General features: G+C 38.0%; 1 protein-coding gene across 2 annotated transcripts in view; it reads right to left on the minus strand.

The window, feature by feature from the left end:
• Positions 1-24,513, minus strand: part of kiaa1549lb (KIAA1549-like b) — a 57,367-nt gene that overhangs the window by 20,055 nt on the left and 12,799 nt on the right. For both annotated transcript variants that reach the window (XM_017405087.3, XM_017405095.3), the window contains exons 2-7: positions 13,749-14,120; positions 10,188-10,670; positions 9,980-10,095; positions 4,115-4,334; positions 3,649-3,782; positions 2,855-3,023 (exon numbers count right to left, since the gene is read on the minus strand). In XM_017405087.3, the coding sequence (XP_017260576.1) occupies positions 2,855-3,023; positions 3,649-3,782; positions 4,115-4,334; positions 9,980-10,095; positions 10,188-10,670; positions 13,749-14,120 (1,494 nt within the window). The remainder of the gene's footprint in view (positions 1-2,854; positions 3,024-3,648; positions 3,783-4,114; positions 4,335-9,979; positions 10,096-10,187; positions 10,671-13,748; positions 14,121-24,513) is intronic.

Genomic DNA, 24,513 nt, shown 5'->3' on the forward strand with positions numbered 1-24,513 from the left:
AATCAGTTTTACGCAGTCTGGTCGCTCGAAACACATGAAAGAAAAACCAGAGGGGAGGTTTTCACGTGAAGATCTGCTGGTTTACAACGAGAACCTGTGGGGGGTTACAAACTGAAGAGCATTTGTAAGTCATTTCACATCTCCGTCTGAACGCAATTATTAAAACAATCATTCACATTTTACCCCATTTGTGAGAGCAGTGTATAAATTTCCCCCTCAGCTTCACTTATACTCCACCTGAGAGAAATATGTGGAGAGAGGCGGAGGAATGGAAGAGCTGAAACTGCAGTTAGTTCAGCCTACACAGGAAACACAGGGCTGCAAACAGCCACAATGGAGTGGTGTGAGATTTGGTCTTCTCTGATAGACCAGAGCCCACACGGGTGGTAGAAAAATCCCCTACTGTTAATTATTTACTGCAATAACTGGCTTTGAAGTGAGGAAGCAGTCGCTGCCAGCATATGCTCGCACCTCCTGTGAAAGGTGTGATATTACTAACGGTAAGGCTACAGTACGAACAGAAAAAAAACACTGTTTCCCACTATCTCTTTCTTACTTTTTACAGTCCTGTCTCACCGGGTTTGCCTCTTTGTCAGTTTCTGCGCCTCCTTTTTGTGGTATTCGTTTCTTTTCCACCTCTGCTCAGCAAAAAATAAATTGCCTCTAACCAGATTTTCTGGCCTAATTCAATCACAGCACAAAGTGAGATTTAATTTAAGGCCCACAAACACAGATTTTGTTTATCTTCATTTAAACTGTATATACATCAAAACTGCTTTTTGTTACCTAGATGACAAGCTAAATCCTTCGCAGGCTGGATTTGAGGGATGCAACCCTATAAACACAAAGATTCATAAAACTTGGCTGAGAAGAGTACATTTCTTTTTTTTTCACAATTTGGAAAACAAAAGGTAAGTGTGTTTAATTCTGTGACTTGTGCTGTTTCTGCATCCCACAGTTCACTGCAGGTTGCACAGAAAAGCTCATAAAGCAGGAGAAAAAATTAAAAGAGCTTAGTCCTACCAAGTCCTCTGTATTTATATTTAATGAATATTCAGCAAGAGAAATGCAGGCAGATAGATTGTTGAAAGTTTGTACCTTTCATTTTTATTCTAGTCAATGTCATATGCTATATTATGTTGTAATTAAATGTTATATAGCATTGTAAGACCAGCAGATCCTTAGTAATAGTAGAATGAATGAAAGAATTGTGCCTTAGACAATTTTAAATATTATGTAAAGTTCCATTTTTGCCAGGGTAAGACTTTGTCAGTTAAACATATTTAGAAATCAACTAATTTCCTAGAACAAGTGAACATTAGTGGTAATTTTGAAGAAAATACCTCATGGCATTTCTAAGACAGATGGAATGAAATGCTTTCAACAACAGCTGCCATCAGAGGCCAATAGAAATCCTCTCAAGACTGTGTTCAGTCAAAGGAAAGTTATAGCCTAAGGCTCAAGCTGCTGAAAATTTTCAAGCATCAACTTTTTTTACGACCAGAGAAATTTAAGCTTTTTTGTTGGTCAGACACTGTTGTAACTCTTGTAGTTGTATTTCTGCTTGAACAGAAAGTCAAAAGGCGCTGTTTCCACATGTTGCCCTTCAAACACAGCTGAATGTAGTGACCAGAGGGCTTTTTAGAACTCTATACTTTCTCCAGACCTGTTTGAGCTCATTGAGCCAAAACTTTGAGTAAACAGAATTACTTTATGACAGACACTGCTGCTGCGCGTGTGCACATAAGCTGTCAGAGTCTATAAAAGCTGCACACCGTGAGCACATATTCTGGATGCATTAATGGACAGTTTAGATTAAATCTCCATATTGGCAGCAGTCACAGGCTAACAAATATACACTTTATTTAGCTTTCTAAAGCAGATAAAATACCTTGTTGTTTGTTTGCACTTTTAACACTTAAATTGATTAAAACAAAATGTTTAGAGAAAAAGAGGAGAGCTGTAAAAAATGCAGTCCTTTTGTAAGGTCTATTGTCTGTTAGCTATGGTCTGCATAGACTTTAAGTAAAATATGTGATAAAACGTGACAGCTTGGCTGATGCTACCTGATAGAGTGTGTTTTGTTGATTTGTATTACTTCAGAGTAATACATTGTGACGGATCCATGTATTTTGTTTACACATAAAGTACCAGATTAGCCTAAATCAGGAAAGTAGAAGATGTTTTCTGTTACACCATGGGAATGTCAGTTTCTTGGTAAAGCGGAGTGTGTATAAAATAACCATTAACCATGTCAGCTTCAGGAGATCTGTTCAACAACGTTTACAGAGGAATTATCATGAATAGTGTAATACAAAACAAATAGTTTCTCATCTGGGGCTTAATAGAATACCCAAAAAACAATGTCTCGTTTTATATGCATCTGAGCCATGTGTCAGTCATAATTCTCTCCAGTAAAACAGACTGGAACTCCACTGGGACTGCTGTTTAGACTCCTACTGATTCTCTGTCACCCTTCATTTGACTCAGTCTATGCACATCTTTAAAGTAGACTGAGGCTGAATGTGGCTTCATGGGAGACTGAGAGGGCAGTTGTGGGCTTACTAGTATCTGTTTATTAGCAATTCTATATTGCTATTAAAGTGTTAAAACACAGTGGTTACTGAAAGTAGTGGCAAAGCACTTGCAAACATTTAGTTTCTTCAAACTCAGTCATCATTCAAGCTTATCAACTTTATTAACTTCATTCAAAACGACCTTTACTGCCTTAAATCAACATTTTGATTTCTTTAAATTTGAAGCAGCTTTTTATAGAGCAAAACTTTCCCAAGTGAAAAATGCAAGCAAGTTTTACTGACTAAAAGATGTACTTCCTGTCACAACTGTAACTTACGTTCAGCAATAATAAGTGGCGGATAGAAGAGGAAGTAGCCCACCAGCTCAGCAGAAAGCTGACCAAGAAGGTTTGAGGCGACTGTTCCGTTAAGATAGGCAGTCCTATTCTTTACAGTGTAGACCAGTGACACAGCAGGGGAGCCTGCTGCCTGAGAGACACTTAGCATCTATAGAAACAAAAACAGAAAAGGTTCAGGCCAGAAAGAGTAAAGGGTGAAGATAAAAGTGCAAAATAACCGAAATGACTAGGACTGTGTTGTATTGTAATGTGCAAATTATACGTAAATGACATAAAGCAGAGTGAAAAAATCTTCTCTAACTATATGAAAATCTTCCAGAAACCCAGGTATGAAAGTGTGCAAAAGCTGTGGCATTTTTTTTTCTTTGATGAAATTTAATATGGCAGATCATTAAAATTAATTCAAACATTGCTTTTTTAGCATAATTAACTTTTTTTTCTCAAAAGCAGCTGTTAAAAAAGACATACTCCAGTACACCAAGGGACAATTTTTTTTTGCACAAATTACACACAATTTGCATCTGTTTGTGGCTGCCAAATCTCAAGTTACATGATGACATTGACGTCTGAAAACAAAGAGAAATGTTTATGTGTGTTCAAATATAGACTATGTTGTTGATAAAACTTCTGTAAACATAGGAGAGTCAAAAAAGGTAACATCAAAGTAAATCTTTATTTTTTTTTAAGTGCAGAAACTCCATGTCCTCCAGTCGCAAACATAAAAGGAACACTAATGCAGAGTGAAGTACAGCAGATTTGTTTCATCACAGTACCTGAATTGAGAGCTGGCTTTTAACTTTAAGAACTTTGGCTTGAGCCTCAGAAAACACCCTCTCCAGCCTCTGTTCCATCATTTGAGAGAAGCGGCAAGATCGAGGATCATCACCCGTTCCCACAAACTGCAGCACTGCAACAGAAATAGTTAAATAACTGCACAATATGTAGGCTTTTAGGACTTCTTTGGCAACTTTCATGGTGAGGTTCAAATATACTGTGCTGTATATAAGTAGCAACCCTAGACAACATGATTTTAGATTCTATATGCCTAATGTAGACATGGACCTTATGTATTGTGACTCTGAAAATGTAATTTCCTTCTCTAATGTGGTGTTGCAAAAATGTATTTTCCTTTTTCCATCACCTTTGTTCCAGTGTTCAGTCACAGCAGGAACAAATAGCAGCCAATCTCAAGCTGATCTGTCACTTATTTATTTTCATCCTGAATGAGAACCGGCTGACCTGTTTTCAGCTGGAAGCCAGTGGCAGGGTTGGCTCTCCACAATGCAACGGGGAGAGGCAAGGCAGTTACCAGGGGGAGATACTGTCGCAGGTCCGCAATCAGCTTATCACGGCCGTATGATGTCAAGCCCTCCACCACTACAGATGGAGGATAAACCGTGTCCCCTCCTGTCACGTGATACGCCACTGTCATGTTGGGAGAACCAAAAACAGTCTCCACCTGACAGAGGGAAACAAAAACAGTGAGATCTCTGCAGCCCTTTCTGGTTGAAGACATCCATTTTGTTTCACCTCAGACTATGCTTTACATACAGATGGGTCACGGTCGTCTGAGCAGTGGTGTGTTGTGACTGCGTCTAACAGCCATGCCAAAAAACTCAAACCCACCAAATGTACCAATATATAAGGTCCAGTGGGGCTGTGTCATTAAGTGACAGTGATCATATAGCCTCAATTACACAGCAACTGCACAAACAAATAATTCTTAACATTAACTTTTACAATATTAAAAACACATTTTTATGTATATATAAATTATATTTCTGCTTAAAATTACTGGGTGTTGCAAAGTATAGTCACTGTGCTTTCTATGTTGGCAATATAAGCCTATGGAGTGTGCATTTTACTGTTAATCCTGAGTTATATACAGTAAGTTCAATGTAGCCGTTAAGTTAGTGTCCATCAGTGGTAACTGTGAGAGGAGATCGGGGTACCCAGAGAAAAGCAACAAATGAATATCCAATCTCCAAACAGAAAAAGACCTTAATCCAAGTGGATAACTGATAATGTTACACAATAATTGCAAGTCAATGATCTGCATTTATACCAGGATAGAAATGTAAAAATTCAAACTGTTAAAATATATGACTAAAATCTTTGATTTTGACTTGAAGCATCAAGTCAGTTTTAACTTTAAGATTGTTTTCAACCTTATGGCACAAAACAAAAGTCACACAAATTTCACTAAATTCCAAACTAGATGGTTTTTTAGAGTTAGTTCCATGTGAAACTATATTTCTTTGTTTACTGAGAAGCTTTTTTCTATTTTTTATGTTATCTTATAACCTTTTACATTAAAGGTAGCTTGCCATATTAGATTTTTTTAAAGAAAACATAGAGTCCCCCACTCAAACAGGCTAATTAAATGTTTTCCTTGTACCGGTGGCAATGTGTTTCATCACACAGTATACTATTTCCCATAGCCTATAAACTACAACTGCAGGAAGTGATGACATTGTGCTGTGTCCTGCAGGCTGCGTCGGACCCTGTATTTGTGGAACATACATCCTTCTAATTTTATTTCTTTTTATGTTGTTGGTTTTTTTGTGACTAGACTGCAGAAATCAGCCCATGCAGCAGTTCTGAGAGTTAGCTGCAAGCTGTTCTGCAGGTAGGTAAACTCTTATCAGTCTTGTCTTTTTTAGTGTGCAATATGTTGCTGTCATCTTCACTGTGAGATGTTATGGTTATTAAATATGTGTGTTAGTTAAAAAAATAAATCAAAATGTGCAATGTTCCAACTCCTCCAGCCAGCCCCAAGTACAATATCCTTGTTTAAAATTAAATTGTACGACCGAGTGTTGTGTTCCCATCAATGCACACCAACTATGGAGCCATCTCATACAGGACTAAATGCTAATTAAACACATTCCCATTACACTCATAGGCCAAATGTAGATGTCAGCAGGATTTATTTTAGACCAGGTTGAACTGTCACAGCCCACTAGAACATCTGTGTAGTCAGTAGTATTAGACAGACCTGGACTTTTATTACTGTAGAAACTTAAAATCTAACTTGAAGCAAGTTTGACTTCATACTAAACCATAATTTATAATAAATAAAAGCCAAGTAGAAGCAGTAGTTGTGTGAATGGAGCATCAGAAAAGATTAATGACTAGCTGCTGATGTGCAAGAAGAGGGTTAAATTCTATAAACATTTAGGAGAGATGTATCATTTTCTTCACATTCTCCCAGAAAAACAAACGCTAAATGTGTATCATGTATCATGACACAGGAGATTGTTCATGTGTTTGTCAGGAAGAGTTTGACTTTCCTCTGAACCTTTCTTCTATTGAAACTGGAAAGGGAATGCTGACAGATTTAGGTGTTTTCGTAGGACAGGTGAAATCATTCAGATCAGTTATCTGAATGTCTGAGCTGAGAAGGAGGCAAAAACACTGAGAGTCTCTTGTCTCTGGAGCTGAAAGTTACTCTTCTACCTTCACACAATTCAGCCTTGTTACGAGCTCCGTGAATAGAGCTCTTTATCATCGCTTCATCCTCAGGCTCGAACCATGTGGAGGTATTATTAAGAGATTGCATTTCAAACACACTTATTAACTCTGTCTCGAAGACTGACAGGCTAGGGCATACTAACCAATCAGATCTTACATCTGACATTTCGAAAAGTTTCAGATCACAGTTGACCCCTCACTACAGAACAAGACAGGAAAATCTCATGTGGTCCTTTTCATTCAGTTCGTTTCTCATCATCTTTTCAGCATCAGCTCGGCACATGTCTCCCCTCCCAACCATTTTAACCTATAATTAAACACAGAGGCAATTTCCTCAGCCAACAGCTTGATTCCCATTCAATATAAAAGCCGCACTACTAAAATTAAGCCATGCAGTGTTGGAATGGGTGAAAAAAGTGCGCTGAGCCTTTTGAGAACACAGAAAAAGATTGAGGGTGAACATGAGATACACATGCGCAGGATTCATGCACACTCCTCACTATTTGATTCCAGTGAGAAATACAAGACAGTCATTTTACTAATCTGCACACAGATCGACTGGAACCTGCCAAAGATTTAAGGGGCTTCCCATTCCAGCAAATTCCAGTCTGTTAAAACGATAGTTCGAATAGCTCTTTAAAAGTGGGATTGTGTGGAAAGGTTAAGAGTAATTAATATCTTACCTGTTGTAGATAGCTCTTTGAACCACCTCAGTCTGAATAAAAAGGTGGTTTAATTCTATCTTGTGTGATGCACCAATAGCTACTTTGGGAGAAGATAAGAGCACCAGAAAAACTACAGCAGCTTGGTGTAGCATATCTGGTGTAACCTGAGACACCTTAGGACCTTCTGTAGGAATATCATAATACTTGAATAACATAAAATGATGATTATGACTGATGATTACATAAAAGTTTTTCAATTTGCTATGAAATTTTCTAGATTTATTTTGTTTTACAATGGCAGCAATCCACTTTGGACTAGCTCAGACTAGCTGTTAGCTCATCAGTCTAGCTTTAATTAAACTCTATTCCTCCAAACTGTGGGCATTCAAAGAACTATCTAAAAACAGGTAAGATATTGAATGTTAAGAACCTTTCATAAAATCCCCACTTCAAAATATGAGAACTGTCTCTTTATTATAGACACATTTAACTGTATCTGCTGGAACAAATTACATTTTAGGTAACAGTGTTAATTTCTCCTGCTATTATGTAACATTTATTTATCCTTGCAGTCAGATGAAACCAAGTTAGACTACAAGCATATTGTAAAGACATATTAGATGTCTTTAGTATATGACAGTATTTCTTTCTGCTTCTAATTTCAGTCAAGACAGTGGTTGCTATCTCTGCATTTAAGCGCCTCCTGAATAACACTAGAGGGCAGTGCTTTGGTCTCAATTTCCACTCAGAGAAGCCATGCAGATATTTCTGAATTGGATAGATCCTTAAACCTGCACAGGTTTTTAGGACAAACTCACCACAGTTAGAAACAAAATCCAAAATACGCTTTAAAGTCATTCTCCTCACTTACAAAGCTCTGTATGACCAAGCTCCTTCACTTCACTAAGATCTCACAGTTTTCTATTACCCTGACAAGGCACTTCATTCTCAGAAAAGTTAAAACTGAATGTTTTGTTCTGAGTTCAACCCAAAATGAACTGTAAATGCTATTTTCTATGTTGTGTCCACACAAAACATGACAGTTTGAATTTTCATAGACTTACGTGTATAACCTTCTCTGTGGCTGTACTTAAAAAAACAACCTTTGTACTGCTAAGAGGTGCTGTTAATACAGCTTCACACTGGGTGAAGGTATTAGAGGACTGCTCGAGAGAGAAAGCAGATAGGAGGCTTTCTGGCACAGTGGGAAACATGATTGGTTCCACGAATGACTAATCCAAAAACACAAAGAACGATGTGCATGCACTGGATGTGTTTGGTGGAGACACATTAGTGGTTTCCTTCAGATGGGTTTTTTGTTCAACCAGATCTGGTGTGTCTATTCTACTGTTGCAGTATTGATAGTTTCAAAAAGACTGCAAAAAAGTCTCTTGTAATCCATCTAAAGATAAGCTACGGTCCTTATCTTCATCTTGTTTGAACATTGGTACAGTTACTCAAATCTGTGACACCACGGTCTGCCTTCTGGGACAAAGTCAACCTAATTTCTATATTGGTCCCCATCTCTTCTCACACAGCCTACATCAGGGTGCTTAGTATAATAGTATTGGCTTTCACCAGTGATAAAAAAGATGTTTAATGAACACAATGCACATCTATTCCCAAAATACAATAAACCAAAAACCAACGTGTGCCAGTTCTTGACAGGTTCAAAAACAAAGAGATTAAAATTTGAAGTAGTGCTACTTCAGTCAGACTGCAGTGTTAGGCTCATCTCATATATTGATACATCAGCTCATCCCAATGCCAGTCCACATTAGATGGTCGATAAACTGTTTTCTTTCTACATAGTCAACTGGTAAATCTCATGCAAAGCTTTGCTACCTATCCTGATTCTTTTTACACGCCGCTTTGCAGTCAATTTTTATCCCAGCTTCTCCTTTTCAAATCCAACATGATCAGTGTCAAGTTTATTGTTGATTATTCTCTGTGTGTGCTGCTGATACCCCCACATCAGTAAATCCACATATGCAGGGAGGTCCATAAACACAGTCAAATATAAACTACTTCTACTGAAGATTGCAATTCTTTTGTTACAGTAATTCAAACAGAAACTAATTACTTAATTTGAATGCAAAGATACAGCAATACTAAAATCTTCCAGGAGACCGTACAGATGGATGTATGGTAAACAAGGAAGATATTTGATCAATGCATAAAAAAGATGGTGTTCAGTTATTTATGATGTATTTGCCCGAGGCTGTGTAGCATCCCAGGATCTTTCAGCTCCTGTTTGTTTAATGTGTCAAATTGATAAAGGTCTTTAAACAAAAGACACCAAGTTTATTTACTCTGTATTGGATGTCGGGGCAGAGGGTCCTATGTTATGAGGCACACAATGCTTTATGTGTGTTGGCTGCAGTGGTAACATTTTTGCTTTGTTTGGCTGAAAGGTTTGTTAAATCTCATGAAAAATGAAAGGGATAAACTGAAGACACCTCATGCTAAAAAAACTGAATTTGGATGAGCTATGCAAGATAAACAATATATATCTTTATGCTAGACAGGATTTACTGACCCTAATAAGATAGTTCTTCTCATAATTTCTTGTGACCCCTTGGATTTGCCCGCAGATTTGATTCATAGTACACATGCACAAAGTATTTCTTCTGTAGACAATGTAAAAGGTATAAATAAAATACTTTCCTCCAAGCAGACACAAAAAATAAAAACAACTATGGGTCTGTGGTGGCCTCATTTGTTCATGTGTGTGCATCCACTACTGAAGATAAATGGGTCCCATTCTTTCACGAGGCAGTTCATTCTCACACTCATAATATTTTATGTGTTTGTTATTCTAACACTTCGCAGCTTCTGTGGTTTTTGACCACTTGGAGTGTTGTGGATTAATGTTTTTTTAAAAGCAGGTCCTTGTTATGCTGCTAACTCATGCAAACACACACACACACATATATGAGAGCATGCACACTTTGTTAAACATTACCTGTGCTTGTGCAGTCGTATCATTCAGAGCTTTTCTGAGCCCTTGACTTAGCCCCCTTCGTAGGTTCTGTCTCTGAATGCTGTCCAACCTGTTCCTCCTCACATAGATTGAAACAACTACAAAAGACAAAAAGTGTCAAACAAAAACCGGAAGAAAAAAATAAACATTTTTTGTCTTTTAATAATTTCTGCAAAAAAGCTTTGCTGACCTGTTTTCACCCACAGTCTCTCTGTGATGTTGCACTGTGGCGGCGGAGGTTCCGTGGTTGTGGTGAAAGGCGAGACGAAGACGGTGGTGACCCCCCTCGGAGGGCTTGCTCTTTGGATGGGTGACGTGAACGTTCTCCTGCTGGTATAAGTCCTGAAGATGGTGGTGGTTGCGGCTTTTCTGGTAACAAGTGTGGGTTGTGGTGTAATTGTGGAGGTTGAATTTGTTGTTACTTTTACAGAAGGTGTGCTAGTGGTGGGGGGGTTTGTAGTGGAAGCTAAAGTTGTGGTGGTAAGCTTCACAGAGGCTGTTGTGGTGACCTGTTGGGGGGTCAGCAGTGATACCTGAGATGTCCCCTCGATGGGATCAGCAGAAAGGATAACCCTGTCTGACTGAGAGGGCTTTAGACTGGCCTCTTTGTCTTTGGGGAAAGTGAACACCACTGATTTTGATGTTCCTGTGGTTAACTCATCCATCTCTGGCTCTGTAAGAACAAACGCCTCAGTCACTTCCTGTGAGTGATCGGAACCTAATGATGAGGTCAAAGTTGGTGATGACAAAGAAAAGGTGGATTCTACAGAAACAGATGATGACGCTGGGTAAACAGTTGGTCTTTTTGGTAATGTATCATCTGAATAGAGCAATGAAGTGATGGGTTTCATGAATAAGGAAGGCAACTGAGGGAATGAAGATGAAAATGATGAAAAGGTCCCTGATGGCGATGAAGATTGAAACAAAGAGGATGATGACACATCAGTTTGTGAGACGGATCTCTTCTGAATTGTGGTAACATCTGGAGGTGTAACAGCAGAGTCAAACACAGATTTAGGAGACTGAGGCACCCTGTGTTCACCCTTATACACCAATGCAAAAGAATTAGCTTGAGATGACGTTTCAGGATCAGCAGTTCTATAAGAAAGGGGCAAAGAAACATCTAAACCCCAGGCTGATGTAGCAGCAGTGTTAGCAGTGACTTCTGGTAGAGCACTGGTGACCGAAGCAGATCTGAGATAAGAAGGAGGCAAATCTGTACTTCCCTCCTTATAGTTTGAGGTTCCTTTGACATAGGTAATATATGGATCCTCTCCAACAGTTGGATAAGTTAGAAATGGATCACTGGTGACAGATGTTGAATCATTTGAATTCAATAGATCCACATTATGCTCTTCTCTGTCTTCCAGCTTTTGATGTTCATACGATGAGCCATCTGCTGGTAAATTAGATTTTGCCCTGTCAAAGCCACTAGATGCATTTTCTGATTTAAAAGCACTGCTTTGAAGAGGCATAGGCTTGGTGGCTTTCCGCTTTGTATACAGAGTCATTAGTTTTGTGCCAAAGCTGCTGAAAATAGCACTCGATGTCTCCACGCTGTTCTGTCCATCACCGAAGGAGATAGTTACTGCAGAGGAATCAGGAGAGAAAACGGCTGTTTGCCTGCCTAAAAATGGATTTGATTTATCACTACTCACTCTGGTGATCAATCCCAAAGAAGAGAAATGTGTTCTCTGTGTCAGGACGTTTTCTGATTCCGAGAGAGGAGAAGAAGTGGTGTAGTTTTTGCGAGAAAGACTTCCAACAGGTTCTAATGCATCATCAAAAGCCTTAAGAGGAGGGGATTTAACAGATGATTTTATGTCAGAACCTTCAGAGACATTATTAAGCACAAAGAGATTTTCTGAAGTCATAAAAGCTGGGAGGTGTGTTGCGAGCAGCTCTGAAGGAATGCCTGTCTTGTAAATTGCAGAGGACTTTTCGTTTTCACCGAAAAAAGAGGAAATATAACTCCTCGCAGTGTTTCTGTGGAAATGCTCTGAAGGCTCATTGCTATGCAACATGTTTGATGTTACATAGTTTCTTGATTTTGTTTGGAACTCAGCAATTCCTTGTGATTTTACGGGAGTCGAGCTTTCAGCTGCGGATGCTGCAAACTCAACAGATTTTTTTGAAGTTAAAGAAGGTGTAGAAAAACTGTCGAGGAAACTAAAAACGGTTTGTGTTTGAAAAGGTCTTTCCAAGGAGGACATTTGTGTTCCAGTGTTGACCTCCTTACTGACAAATATCTTGGCTGAATCGTCTTTAGGATCACGGTTTGAGTTGTTGAAAGATAAATATGAAGGCTGAGTGAGGTGTAAGCTGCTTTGATGCTCAGTTTTGTATGTCATAGATTTTGAAAACTCTGTTGGATCTGAAGGAGACTTTGTCCTACTCTTTGAGGTAAATATAATTTGTAAAGCCTCCCAACCACTGTGAGTGGCATTCTTTACAGGCTCCAATTGTGTTGTGAATTCCTGAACATCTTTTAGCATATCTGACTCTGATGTGGACAAAGGTACTTCCTTTCTGGTGGTCAAACGGGGGATGGAACCAGACTCAGGTCTTGGCTGTGTGAATGGAAGCGAGTTATCCAAGTGAGCCTCTGTGGAAGCAGATCTAAACTCTGCTCCTGCTATCTCTCTCTGGTTGTGATTTATATTGATGGCAGGAAGTCTGGGACTGCTGTGACCCACTGCCATCAGTAAATCACCAGGATTAGATGCATACTCTGAGGACTCGACGCCAGAGTGAATACGTGTTGGTTTGGTGAATGCAGTTTGAGAGAGAAACATTTGATCTGATGAAGAAACTGTAAAAAGCAATCTGCTGGGTGTGAAGGCCATTGGTGGTGTTACAGATGGATTTACTGCATTGCTTTTGTGAGCTAAATTGTTACTATCTGCTGCAGTCTTGTCTTCCTTTTGAATATACGCTGTTCGTTGTAACATCTGCTGTGTGACATGACTGGAAAGTGAATAGCCTTTAGCACGGGCAGACAGCAGTGCTGATGTGGGATTCTGTGAAGCTCCCTGCTGCCTCTGAACAGCTTGACTTTCTTGATTAGACAAAAATGAATAGCTGCTTTCAAGATTATTGCCAGATACAGAGTTCAAGCTCTTGTTCTGAATTTGAGTGGGTACATATAAATTTTCAGCAAGATTCACACTATCGTTTGGAGTAGAATATAAAATATTTGTGCTGGGTTTCCCTCCAGAGAATATATTTCTGTTTGTACCATTTATGAACTTTTCGGGGATTTTTTCTACTGCTGAGTACAAAGAGTGTTTTGTCATTTTATTGCTCCTTTTCGTATTAGCTTCACTTAGAAAGTTTGCTGGCTTGCTTGTGGCGTTTTGCATTCCCTGTGTAACAGCATGTAGGTCAGGGGCTGTAAGAGAGGTAGGTTTTGCAGTTGTCAGACTATCTGTCCAACCCTGAGGCCCAGCAGATGATAATGCTGCTGTCTCAGTCTGAGAGGCAGTGCTGGACACAGTTCCCTGACCCAGAGATGAAACAGCTTTGTTTATCCGCTCAGTAGAAGATGACAGAAAAAATAAAGACAACAGGGATGAAGGCACAGAGGACATGGATGAAGCTGATGAGGACATTGATGTCAATGATAAAAATGGAAATGATGAGAGAGTTTTCTTTTCATCTTTATAAAAAAATGTATATGATGGCGTGGAGAAACTGGACCTAAAGGCCTGCGGGGATGCGGTGGGTTTCTGAGACATGCTGAAAATCAGACCTGAACTCGCTCGGAAGTTGTCCCCCACAAACAACGACGAGGAGGAGGAGGACTCATCGGAGCTTCGGCTGGAGCTACGTGAAGGCCATTGGGTGGTGTGAGTCTCGTCCCTGCTGACAGTTGGCAAGGCTCTACTTTGATCAAGGCTCGCTGGATGTTTGACAGTTCCTGCCATCACGGTTAAGACGGAGGAAAAGGCCGGCTGTCCAGACAAACCTTCTCCCTCAGACTCAGGGTCAACATCTGAACGGACCACTTGGAAAGGCACCTCCTCTGGCACCGACAGCTCAGTCAGTGGATGGGTGGGAGCACCTGTGACTGCAGAGCTGCTCAGTAAAGGTGAGAAGCCAGAGGCATCGTAGGTGGATTTTTCTGTTCGAAACACAGAAAAACAAATGACAATTTAATACTTAAAGTCCACTTACTCGTCAGCTTATCCACCACCAACCAATTTATGTAAAGTAAACAAAATAATCAGACAGATTTTTTTTTTTATTTGTGTATTAAATTTGTGTATTAATCTTTTTAAACTTTCTTCATAAGTAATTTACCAGTCTTTTAAAAATCTCTTTCTTTTATTTTAGAGTGCTAAAAGCTAAGATACTGTGTTCATTCAATTTTTCTATACAAATGTTGTGAAACATATTAGTTCTTTCAATGTGATAAACTATAAAATCAATGGGTTTGTTTTGACTAAAAATATGATTCTGTAAAAAAAAGATTTCTGTAAAACTCTTTTATAAATAAACCCTATAATAAATAAATTCACACACAACACAAATTATTCCACAAATCTGACTTTCTTCCTGTTGCTTCAAAAATCACTAGCTGTTTGGCTGAAAGAAATCTTTAACTACCCCAAAATGTTACATGTCAACTTCTGTTTGCATGTGAGATATTCAGAATAACATAAAGCACATTGTTATGTTTACTTCAATATTTGTTCAAAGAATGTTACTGACATTTCAGCCTATATGAAGTCACAATAAAACATTACTGTCACTGTAAGACGTTTTGTCACAGTGTCACTGTGGACAGGGATCAAAAAGCTCTTACACACACACATACACACACACACTGCAACAATGAACCACATGCGTCACAGATAACGTGATGTTTGGCTCAACCACAGCTCTGACCTCCGAGGACTTGCAGCTGAAGTGGAATGTGAGCAGAAAATACATAAAGACAAACAAATGAGTGACTGAAATGTTTTCTGCTACATTTGTTTTATTATTGTTGGTATTTTACCTATTGATTTAAGGAACAATGTTGATGTTTCTGTTCTTGTTTTCTTCCTTTTCTGCATTATTATGCTATTGTATTGTTACTCTGAAAAGTTTAATTATTATAAAAACAGAACTAATAATGATTATACTATAAAATATCTATTGTAATCATTTATGGCCTTGCATATGTTCCAAAAAACATTATGATAGGCCATATAGGATAAGTAAAAAAATATATATATATATATATATATATAAATATTGCTCCCAGGCAGGTTTGAGATGTGAACACAACTTTGTAATAGTCTAAGAAAGTGAACCAAGGGCAGACATTTGTGTACCACCAAGAGAAAGAAAGAAACAATCCTAAAAGTGGAACAAATGGAATTATTCAAGAGACAGCAGGCATAGGCTGAAGTGTGGCTAAAGCTACCTCTAAAAAACACAAAGGACTCAGGGTTTTGTGCCTTTGAAAAACTCTGTAGCTCTCTGAAAGGTAGAGAGACAGACAGATCTGGAGAGCAGTCACTACAGTCAAGATGCTGCAGGTGATTAACAGACCAATATGGCTGACGAGAAGTTTTCTCTCATCCACTTCTATCCTCTTTGCTGCTTTTATTCTCGGGACATCCTCTACTCGTCCATATAGGGGTTCTTTTATCCATTTATAAAGCTTAGCAGTCCTGTCACATCTCCCACCCCCTCAGCATGTTTCCTCTCCTAAAGTGCAGCAGCTCTCACTCATCTACAACTCCCTCAGTGTTGGAGGAGCACGAGCAGACGGTTCCTATGGAACATTTTTTAAGTTAATCTACATCATGACAGAATGATAAAAGATTCTTGTCTTCCTGGTCTTGATTGCTTTCTTTGTATCTGCATATATAAGACAAAAATTCCTAATTAAAACCTATAGCAACTAAAAGTGTGAAATAAGTTCCAGGTTAGTTAAACTAAAGGCGTTCTTAAATGTCATTAATCTGCAGATTTAGCATAAAAATTTGTTTTCAGGGGAATAAATCACTGAATTTCACTGACTGTCAGTGTTCCTTTCTTCATGTTGTATCCATTTTAATTCCCTTTCTTCAGTAAATCACTAATGTGCTAAAATGTGATTAGGAAATTACAGCTCTGCCATTTTTTAATCCATCCTTAAAAACTGGTGATACAGAAGAAAGAGCAGCAATAAGAAAATTACACTCTTACATTCACAAAGGGACTATTAACAAAAAAATAAAGAACACGAGTGCTGCTTCAAGGCCATTAAGAGGTTGATGAGAACTTCCACAGCTAATTAGCGAGCCCAGCAGAAACATGGGTTTGGGTGAACGGGATGGGTGCCAGTGCAGGACGAGGTGTGGGGTGCACCTGTGGTTTGCCACCTGCTCTGGTGGAGCAGAGCATATGGGAGGATTTTAACAATGGACAAGAGGGGAGGAGAAAGAGTGCGGATGAAACGACAGAGGAGTGGTGAAAATAAATGGCTGAGAGTTGTGAGGGGGAAAAAACAAAAAAAAAGGAAAAGTGATGGATGATTGAACTGTAGGTCATTGTGTTAGAGAGAAAAAAAAGTAATTTCCCACAAGTCTAGGGGACAATTGCCTACAAAACCAATTCCTTTCACGAACAAGTTTTTGTCTAGAAAAGGGTTTTTAAATGAAAATGTCACAGTTAATGTACAACACAGCAAATATTTGTGTAATGAAAATATAGATTAGAAACACATAGGGGGACTTTAATTTTTCAGGCAGTTTTCCCTTTTGTTGTTTTACATTTGGATGGATGGATGGATGAATGGATGGATGGATGGATGGATGGATGGATGGATGGATAGATAGATAGATAGATAGATAGATAGATAGATAGATAGATAGATAGATAGATAGATAGATAGATAGATAGATAGATAGATAGATAGATAGATAGATAGATAGATAGATAGATAGATAGATAGATAGATAGATAGATAGATAGATAGATAGATAGATAGATAGTGTCCACCTCCTGGATTGACTACAGATATATTCTTTAAAAAATTGTCCACGCCGATGCTCAGCGTTTGGCTTTGGCACAAAATCCAAGACTTTAACAGAAATAGATGCTCATCAAAATACAGGAGGCTTTTAGAAGTTAAACGCCTTGAGATAAACACTGAATGCAATTAAATCAAAGCTTTAAAAGGCCCGTTGCTCATGTTTTATCAGTGAAGAGGAGGTTACACACTAGCACAGATGAGTACTATTCTGCAAATATTTAACCAGCTGCATTAGTGCAAACATTTTTGCCACAACTATGACAATAGGCTTATTTAATATAAGATCAGTAAATCATTTAGATTATGTAAAGTAGTTGATTTTTGATTGACTTCTTCAGAGTAAAAAGACGCCTCTTTGATCCCGACTTGTCTTTAAAACCTTGTACCAGCAGGCCCAAACCACAGACCTCATTTCCACACTGATTTTTTTTCTCTCTCTCTTTCTCTCGCTGCAGCCAGCGATATCTTTGTGCTACCAGGACACAAACGTGACACCGGCAGGCTCTCCACCGCTCCGCTCATATTATACACAGATTTGCTTTTTGCTTTGAGCTGTTTTTGTTCTCTCGTGTGCAGAAGTCAGTAAACAAAACAGGAGAACTCAATAGGTAGCCAAACGGCACCCTGGGAGCAGAGAAACCCATTTAAAAAGCCTGCGCCCGGTCGAGTTGTTTGAAGGAAACGCGCCTAAAAAGTCTGGCTGTTTATAGAAAGCAATAGCATATACAACTGCTTTGAGCTGTTCGGTTCAAACTGTTCAAATGTATCCAAACATATTCATTTTATTCTGTCAGTGTCTTTAACTGAAGAAAAATAAAAAAAGTGGGGGCAAAGAAGCCAAGCACCGCTGTGGGTGACAGTATGGATGAGAGGGAGGATGTCACACATGACACACTTTTTAATTTATCTGCTATTTCTTTTACAAACAGCACAGCAGGACAGAAAACAGCAGCCATGATCAGAGCCCTGCAGCGGACGCTTCACCTCACAATTCCATCAGACCCTCACTCTTTCATGAACTCTGACTGTCTTTCTTTTTGTCTTGAAAGCTTATTTATCCAACTTGTGACAAAAAAGGACCAAAAAGTTTAATTTAGAAACAAAGTGCAGCACATTTAACAGTGTTGCTGTTACGGCATTACCAACTCATAACAGATAATGTTAGCAAAGTTTAAACTATTTACATTGGTGTGCAAAGATACAAATTATGACTTGATAGGATTTTTCTTTTATTTAGCATTTATTATAATTCTGTAATGTTAACAGTTGGCATAGTTGAAAAAATATAAGATCAGCTCACGTTTTGTCAACACTGCAGCACAAAATAATTATTTAGTCAAAAAAAACTAATCTGGTAAGAGAATTTTATTTTCCTGGATAACAATAAATTAATACTTTAGAATAAAATATATATGTTGTATTTCATTGTATACCAAGTAGGAAAACATTTTTATCATTGTATAAACAGAACACATTTTGGAAATAATAGTCTTTTTAATATTTTTTAAATAAATATTGTGCACTACCTCTAATGTCTAAGAAGATTGTTTTTCTCCCAATCTTTCAACATGGTCTGATAAATAATTCTTCTGGTTTTCCAAAGGTCTTTGAAAGTTTTTCTTTGGACTTTGGCTGCTTTACCACTCTTTTTAGTTTTTTGCCCAACTCTTATAACTGACCACAGCAGCATATTGTACGGTATGTGTTTAGAAAAAATGATAAAACTCGATAATGGAACGAAGAAGGATGATCTACAGTATAAGCTATCTACAACAGATTTCCTAAGACATTTGAAGTAATTCAGCAAGGTTCTGGCACAGGACCTGAGACATGCATCATCCTTCAGTTCCTGAAATCCTGTTTTCTCTCTGTCAAACCGTGTTGTCTTTGGTGTTTTTCATTGTTTCAGCCGAACAAAGTGAAACAAGTCGTGTCTTTGTCACAGGCTGCTGCTAACAAAAATCAAATTTAAAACTGGTTCTTTGCTAAGTTGTTTGTGACGTGTCAACAACAACAATCCATCCCTTGAGTTAAGGAGTCTTTTCCTGCCTGAACGATCCGCATGGAACAGAGTCAAGTGACTTAGAGCAAACAAAAAAAAAGTGTACACCGGTATATTCTTTTGGAAATAGTCAAAAGTGAGTGAAAAGACAGGCGAAGTCAGAAAAAAAAAGAAAAATAAAAAGAAAGCCTGGATTAATACTGATCAAGACCACTTTAAGTAAGTCTGACTACATGGAAGTAAAATATGAAGCAGTGAGGTATTTATTTATTTATATATTTTAATGGGTCTTATTTTTTTAACGTAAACAAAACTTTGACTCTGAGAAAACTGCTTTCTCCATCTATCTTTATCTCTCTTCCCTCTCTCCTCTTTTTCTCTCGACACATCAAGTCTTGTCCTGAAGCAGCTGAGGACACTGTGGTTCTTGTGTCGCTGCAGTTTGTCCACTCCTATTACTGCTTACGAAGGCTGTTCTCTTCTTACCGTTCCAGTCTTTCAACTAAAGCATCTTTAGGGTTTGAGCTTTAATATAATGGCTACATTTAAATTAGGTTTCCTAGACTAAATCGTACAATCATTTCCGGCTGTATTTTCACCCCTATAAGGTACATTAATATAATCATCCTACTGAGAGTCTCTTGTTTGTCGCTGCCGGAACTGGCTGAGTAAAAACGCCAGAGTGCCATAATTCAAAGCTTTCAGGCAGTTTTTTTTTTGGAAGGTGACAAGGGGACTCATTCTCTCCACTCTCACATGAGGGGTCAGATTTCTGCAGGGTCAGATCCGTTTGGCAAAAACAGAGCAACAGAGGTCAGAACTGAAATCAATCAATTTACAGCAAACTTATGATAATCTACAGAAATACAGATGACGTAAACCCATATTACTTTTTAAAAATCTGCTTTGAGGCTAATGTTACACTTCCATTTGTGTTAGTTTGTGTCATAGCAAAACTATGAGTATTTTTGTCTTATTTAATGGACAGGTGGAGCAAAGGCTTGTCTTTACAAATGTGCTGAGGTTGGATGTTGGATTCAGATTAATGGTTCAAGATCAATTCAAAACACATGTAGAAAAATACATCGTAACAGCTGAGTAGCCTCTTTCATATGATTATCAGATAAAATGTTACCTTTGCATCATCAGCGGTTCAGTGAAATAAAATCTGGTGCTATTTTTGACTCATTGTACACGGAGGATTACTGATTGTGTGGAGAGCTGATTTGTTCAATAAACATCACCTTGAACTGCTTCACAGTGTGGGTTTTTCTTTTTGTGTAAAAGAGTCAAACCATAAAAAATTAAAAGATGACAGCTGAGATTATCCCTTTGTGATATACGGTACAAAATATTCAACACAGTGCAGGATTACTTAAATACAAAACTCATTTTATTAAAAAATACTGTATATATTATTTTAGACAACCAGAATGCTTTTAAATCTACAGAACTGAGGAGTTTTTTCTTTTTATGTGCCCACGTGATACAGCTTGTTTAGAGCCAGCATGCACAATATTGTTCCAAGAGCCTGAAATAAAAATCATTCATCACACCAGGAGATCTTAAAATCTATACGAAGATAAAAGTACTTTTCAGCAATGTGTATTTTCTGGATTAGATGCTGACTGGCTGGGATAAGGGGGAAAAAAAAAAAAACCCTGCTGCGTAGCATCCGAAAAAATAAAAATACTCACACTAATCTTTACAGATTAGTAAAAATGCTCTACTCCTTTGATGAATGAAGAGATCTGATGGACCCTGCTGAGCCTGACACTATGACTGGACGTCTGAAAGCTAAGCATGCTTCTGCAAAAGATAAGTCACTTTTTCCCACTTCAGCGCAGAGCCCAGAGGCAACTCAGGCCTCTGAACTGAGAGATAAAGGCAAAGGTAAACACATAAATCAAGCAGCCATGGAAGCGTCATGCAAGCAAAAGATAATCATTATTGTTTCATGCATCTTTTTAATCTAAGAATATCCTGTTCTTTGTGCTTTATATTCACAAAAAAACTGCCAAATAAAACATGCTCTAATTAAATGAGCTCCAAAACAGACTTGAGATGCATTTGATCAACCAGTAGACATTAAATATAACCAGATATATCTTCAAATGAAGACCTCCTTTTTGGTCCAATCAGATCTTCATGGAATTAGCTTGTGTGTTTCAGGCTCAGACAGAGAAAAGGGATGCATCAAACTGAGGTTAACGCCTGTCTCGTGGAGACATCCATATCAGAGAAGACAGGGGGACAAGTGTCAAAGAGTCGCTCCATGCTGGGGGCTGTGATAGGCTGTGAAAATTACAGCAGCTATTTGACATGGCAGGCTGTCCTGGGGAGGCATCAGATTGACGAACAGCATATGAGGAAACCACAAACAAGGCGAACTTCGTTAAAACATGCTTTTGCATTTCAGTATCAGTGAGTGTTTTGCCTTTGGATACGGCTGTACACACGTAGAACAAGTCACACTGACGGACATGGGACACTCGTGTCCTTTGTACTGTCTTCCTGCATCAACTTGTTCTAAATAACAGCAACAGTTATGACTGAGCTGACCTGAGCAAGGCCACGTCAAAACCAGTTTGAACAGAAGGGAACCCAGAAGCATTCTGCCCGAGCAAACGTACCATGAACTATCCGGTTACCAGACCTACAAACCATATAAACTGCAGCAAATTACTTATTGTAGCTGTCAAATAAATGGGCCAATCTATAGAAATGTTCAAGCTTTTGTGGACAACTCAGGCGAAAACGAGCAAAAGATGAGCAAGAGGTGCTGGTCTTTCAAAATAAAATTGGGGAGAAAAAAGGGAACATACCATAATGGAACATGTAGGTAGAATGAAATTGAAACAAATTCTGATAGCGGCAACAAAATCCAGAACAGAGAACAAATAAAGTCTGAAAAAAATCTAAAGCAAATCTCAGAAACCAAACACTAGAACAAAAGATTCCTATATATAGTATGTCTTGCAATATTCAGAGGAAATTTGACCTAGTTATAGAGAAATACATTCAGAGGAATTTGCTGCTAACTTATTGGACAAATAACTAAAGAATATTGCTTTAATTTAGCCAGTTTTTGTGTATATTTTATTTCAGTGGCATAAATATTACATACAGAAAAAAACATTGGATTGGTAAATAAAAAGCTGTCATTTTTGGAAGTTATTTTTTGCCATTCCACTGTGTATACTCTACAATAAGTAAAAGTAATCATGTTTTACCTAAATAAGCACCATAAATACAAATTCTATAAAACAAATCATTATTAAAATGTCCACAATTAATGCTGGTTATATCATACTTTAGGTAATATTAGTGACACTAAATGGTGTTAAATCATTAATAAAGATAAACCGAATTCAAATATTTAGCCAGACTTGTGCAAATAACTATTACAGATCGATCTAGGAATAAATCGGCTACTTAAAGAGGATTATGTGATTCAATACAAAATAAATTCCAGGAGCAGTGTAACACCCACATTTCCTTGTTTCAGGGCGCCTTCGTAAATTTTAGCGGGATGAGAAGGAAAAACTTCCAAACTGCAGTTGAGCACAGGTAGATGTCTCTGGATTTAACTTAATACAATCCTCAAAACATTTTTTTAAAAAGCTGGTAATAAAACAGATCAATAAAGACAAGCAGGTGACCTTGTTGAGAAGTTTGTGGTCTCCCGTTCCACAGACAGCAGGTGGAGTTCAGTTTGCTCAGACTCTACAGCTGATGTCTGCGCTGGCTGATGAGAATATCACATGATTGTGCAGATGACCGTCTAATTGGACCCTCAGAGAGACTTCAAGGAAAATCAAATCTCAGCCTTGGGTGGGACAGAATGCTGAGTCTACCTGTTGTCTCTTACATGCCCGGGACTAATCTCCTGACTCTGTCCCTCTCAAATCAGCTTCAGTCATATAAACTCTTCAATTCTTACATTATAACTAAACATCTTTCTCTTTTCAGAGTAGTATCATAATTCTTAGATTGCTCTGGTTTTCTCTAAGGACACAAAATGACATAACAAACAGGCATTATGTTATCATTCATCATTCATATCATAATGATAGACGTCCTGGCACCAAGCAGTTGTCTCTGGATCGTTGTTCCAAAACCAGTGGTAACAACTAATTTTCAGCCTTTTCAGTCTTCTGGATTTCCCCTTTCTTGAGGATAAATGTTAAAGTGTTATGAATCCCCATTCAATTCATACTAAAAGCAGAAAGTGTTTTTAAACTTTCCCAAAGACAGTAAAGCAAACCAGGAACCTCTAACATTATATTAATGATTAATAAACCATTTAGGTCATTTATGCTCAGTTTGGGAACATGAATGCTGTCAGAGATAGACAATATTTTTTGCTTTTTGCAGAATACTAGTATATATACCAAGGCAGATTGTTTTAAGGTCATTTCAGAGATACAAAATGTACAAACTGTAGCTATTTTCCTCAAAAATCAATCAAAAATGGATATTCTATGGCTGATTTTGATCATAAAATGTGATGGACCAACTCAGTCATGTTGCCTCAAACCCTATCTGATGGGTCGTCCATCAATCAGTGTCTTAGAAACAAACGCTGAAAGAAAATATTGGGGAAAAAAAAACATGATGATATCAAACATAACTATGATTGACACCAGTCTCTCAAAGGTCATGACTCCTATAATAAAATAATGAAAACCAGCAACCTGTGAGACTCAACAGATATTTGGACTCTGATCATATTTGTTGCTTTACAGCCAGGCATGAGGCTTGTGAAGACGACAGGATGACTATGAGGGATAACAGGATGGGATAAGCCTGTTAAGCCTTCAGGATTCCCCCTGCCCCCTAAAACCCACACTGGACTTGAATAAAGCACAAGAATGTCACAATCTTTGTAATACAGTCACATAGCTTTGTAATCTGGGGTCACTGCACAAACAGGCCTCGAGGGAACTCACTTTTCAGAGGATTGTGAGGGATTTAGGAATCAAAGTTTTCAAATCCCATTGATGGATTACACATATCACACTACATAGGGTGAAATGCAACATTTGAGTATTCACTTTTTCAGATTATTATTTTCTTATTATTTTCTTTTCGGATGTAAGCTTGTCAACTGGAAAAATAAAAATAAAAAAAACTGGATTTGAAACACCTGTTTCATGATTTGTTCTTAATCTTGTTAACAAATTTCCACTTTTTATGGACAACAAAATGTACATATATTTATACATATGATGTATTATTTTTATTTTCTTTTTTGGGGGGGGGGGGGCAGTTTAAATGTGCAAAAACAATCTGAACTTCAAGTCAAGATGGGCAACATTTTATTCTAACATGCCATTTTGGCACATGATGGCAAACATACCAAACGTTAAACATTAAAAATAAAATATAAATATCCATGACAGCACTGTGACAGCACCTAATGTACTTAACAATCCTTGAATAAAATTCTTGTTTTTCGGGGTTTTTTTTGTTATTTTGTTTTTGTTTGACAACTTTGAG

The sequence above is a fragment of the Kryptolebias marmoratus genome, linkage group LG15, assembly GCF_001649575.2.
Source record: "Kryptolebias marmoratus isolate JLee-2015 linkage group LG15, ASM164957v2, whole genome shotgun sequence".
Classification (NCBI taxonomy): Eukaryota; Metazoa; Chordata; class Actinopteri; order Cyprinodontiformes; family Rivulidae; genus Kryptolebias; species Kryptolebias marmoratus.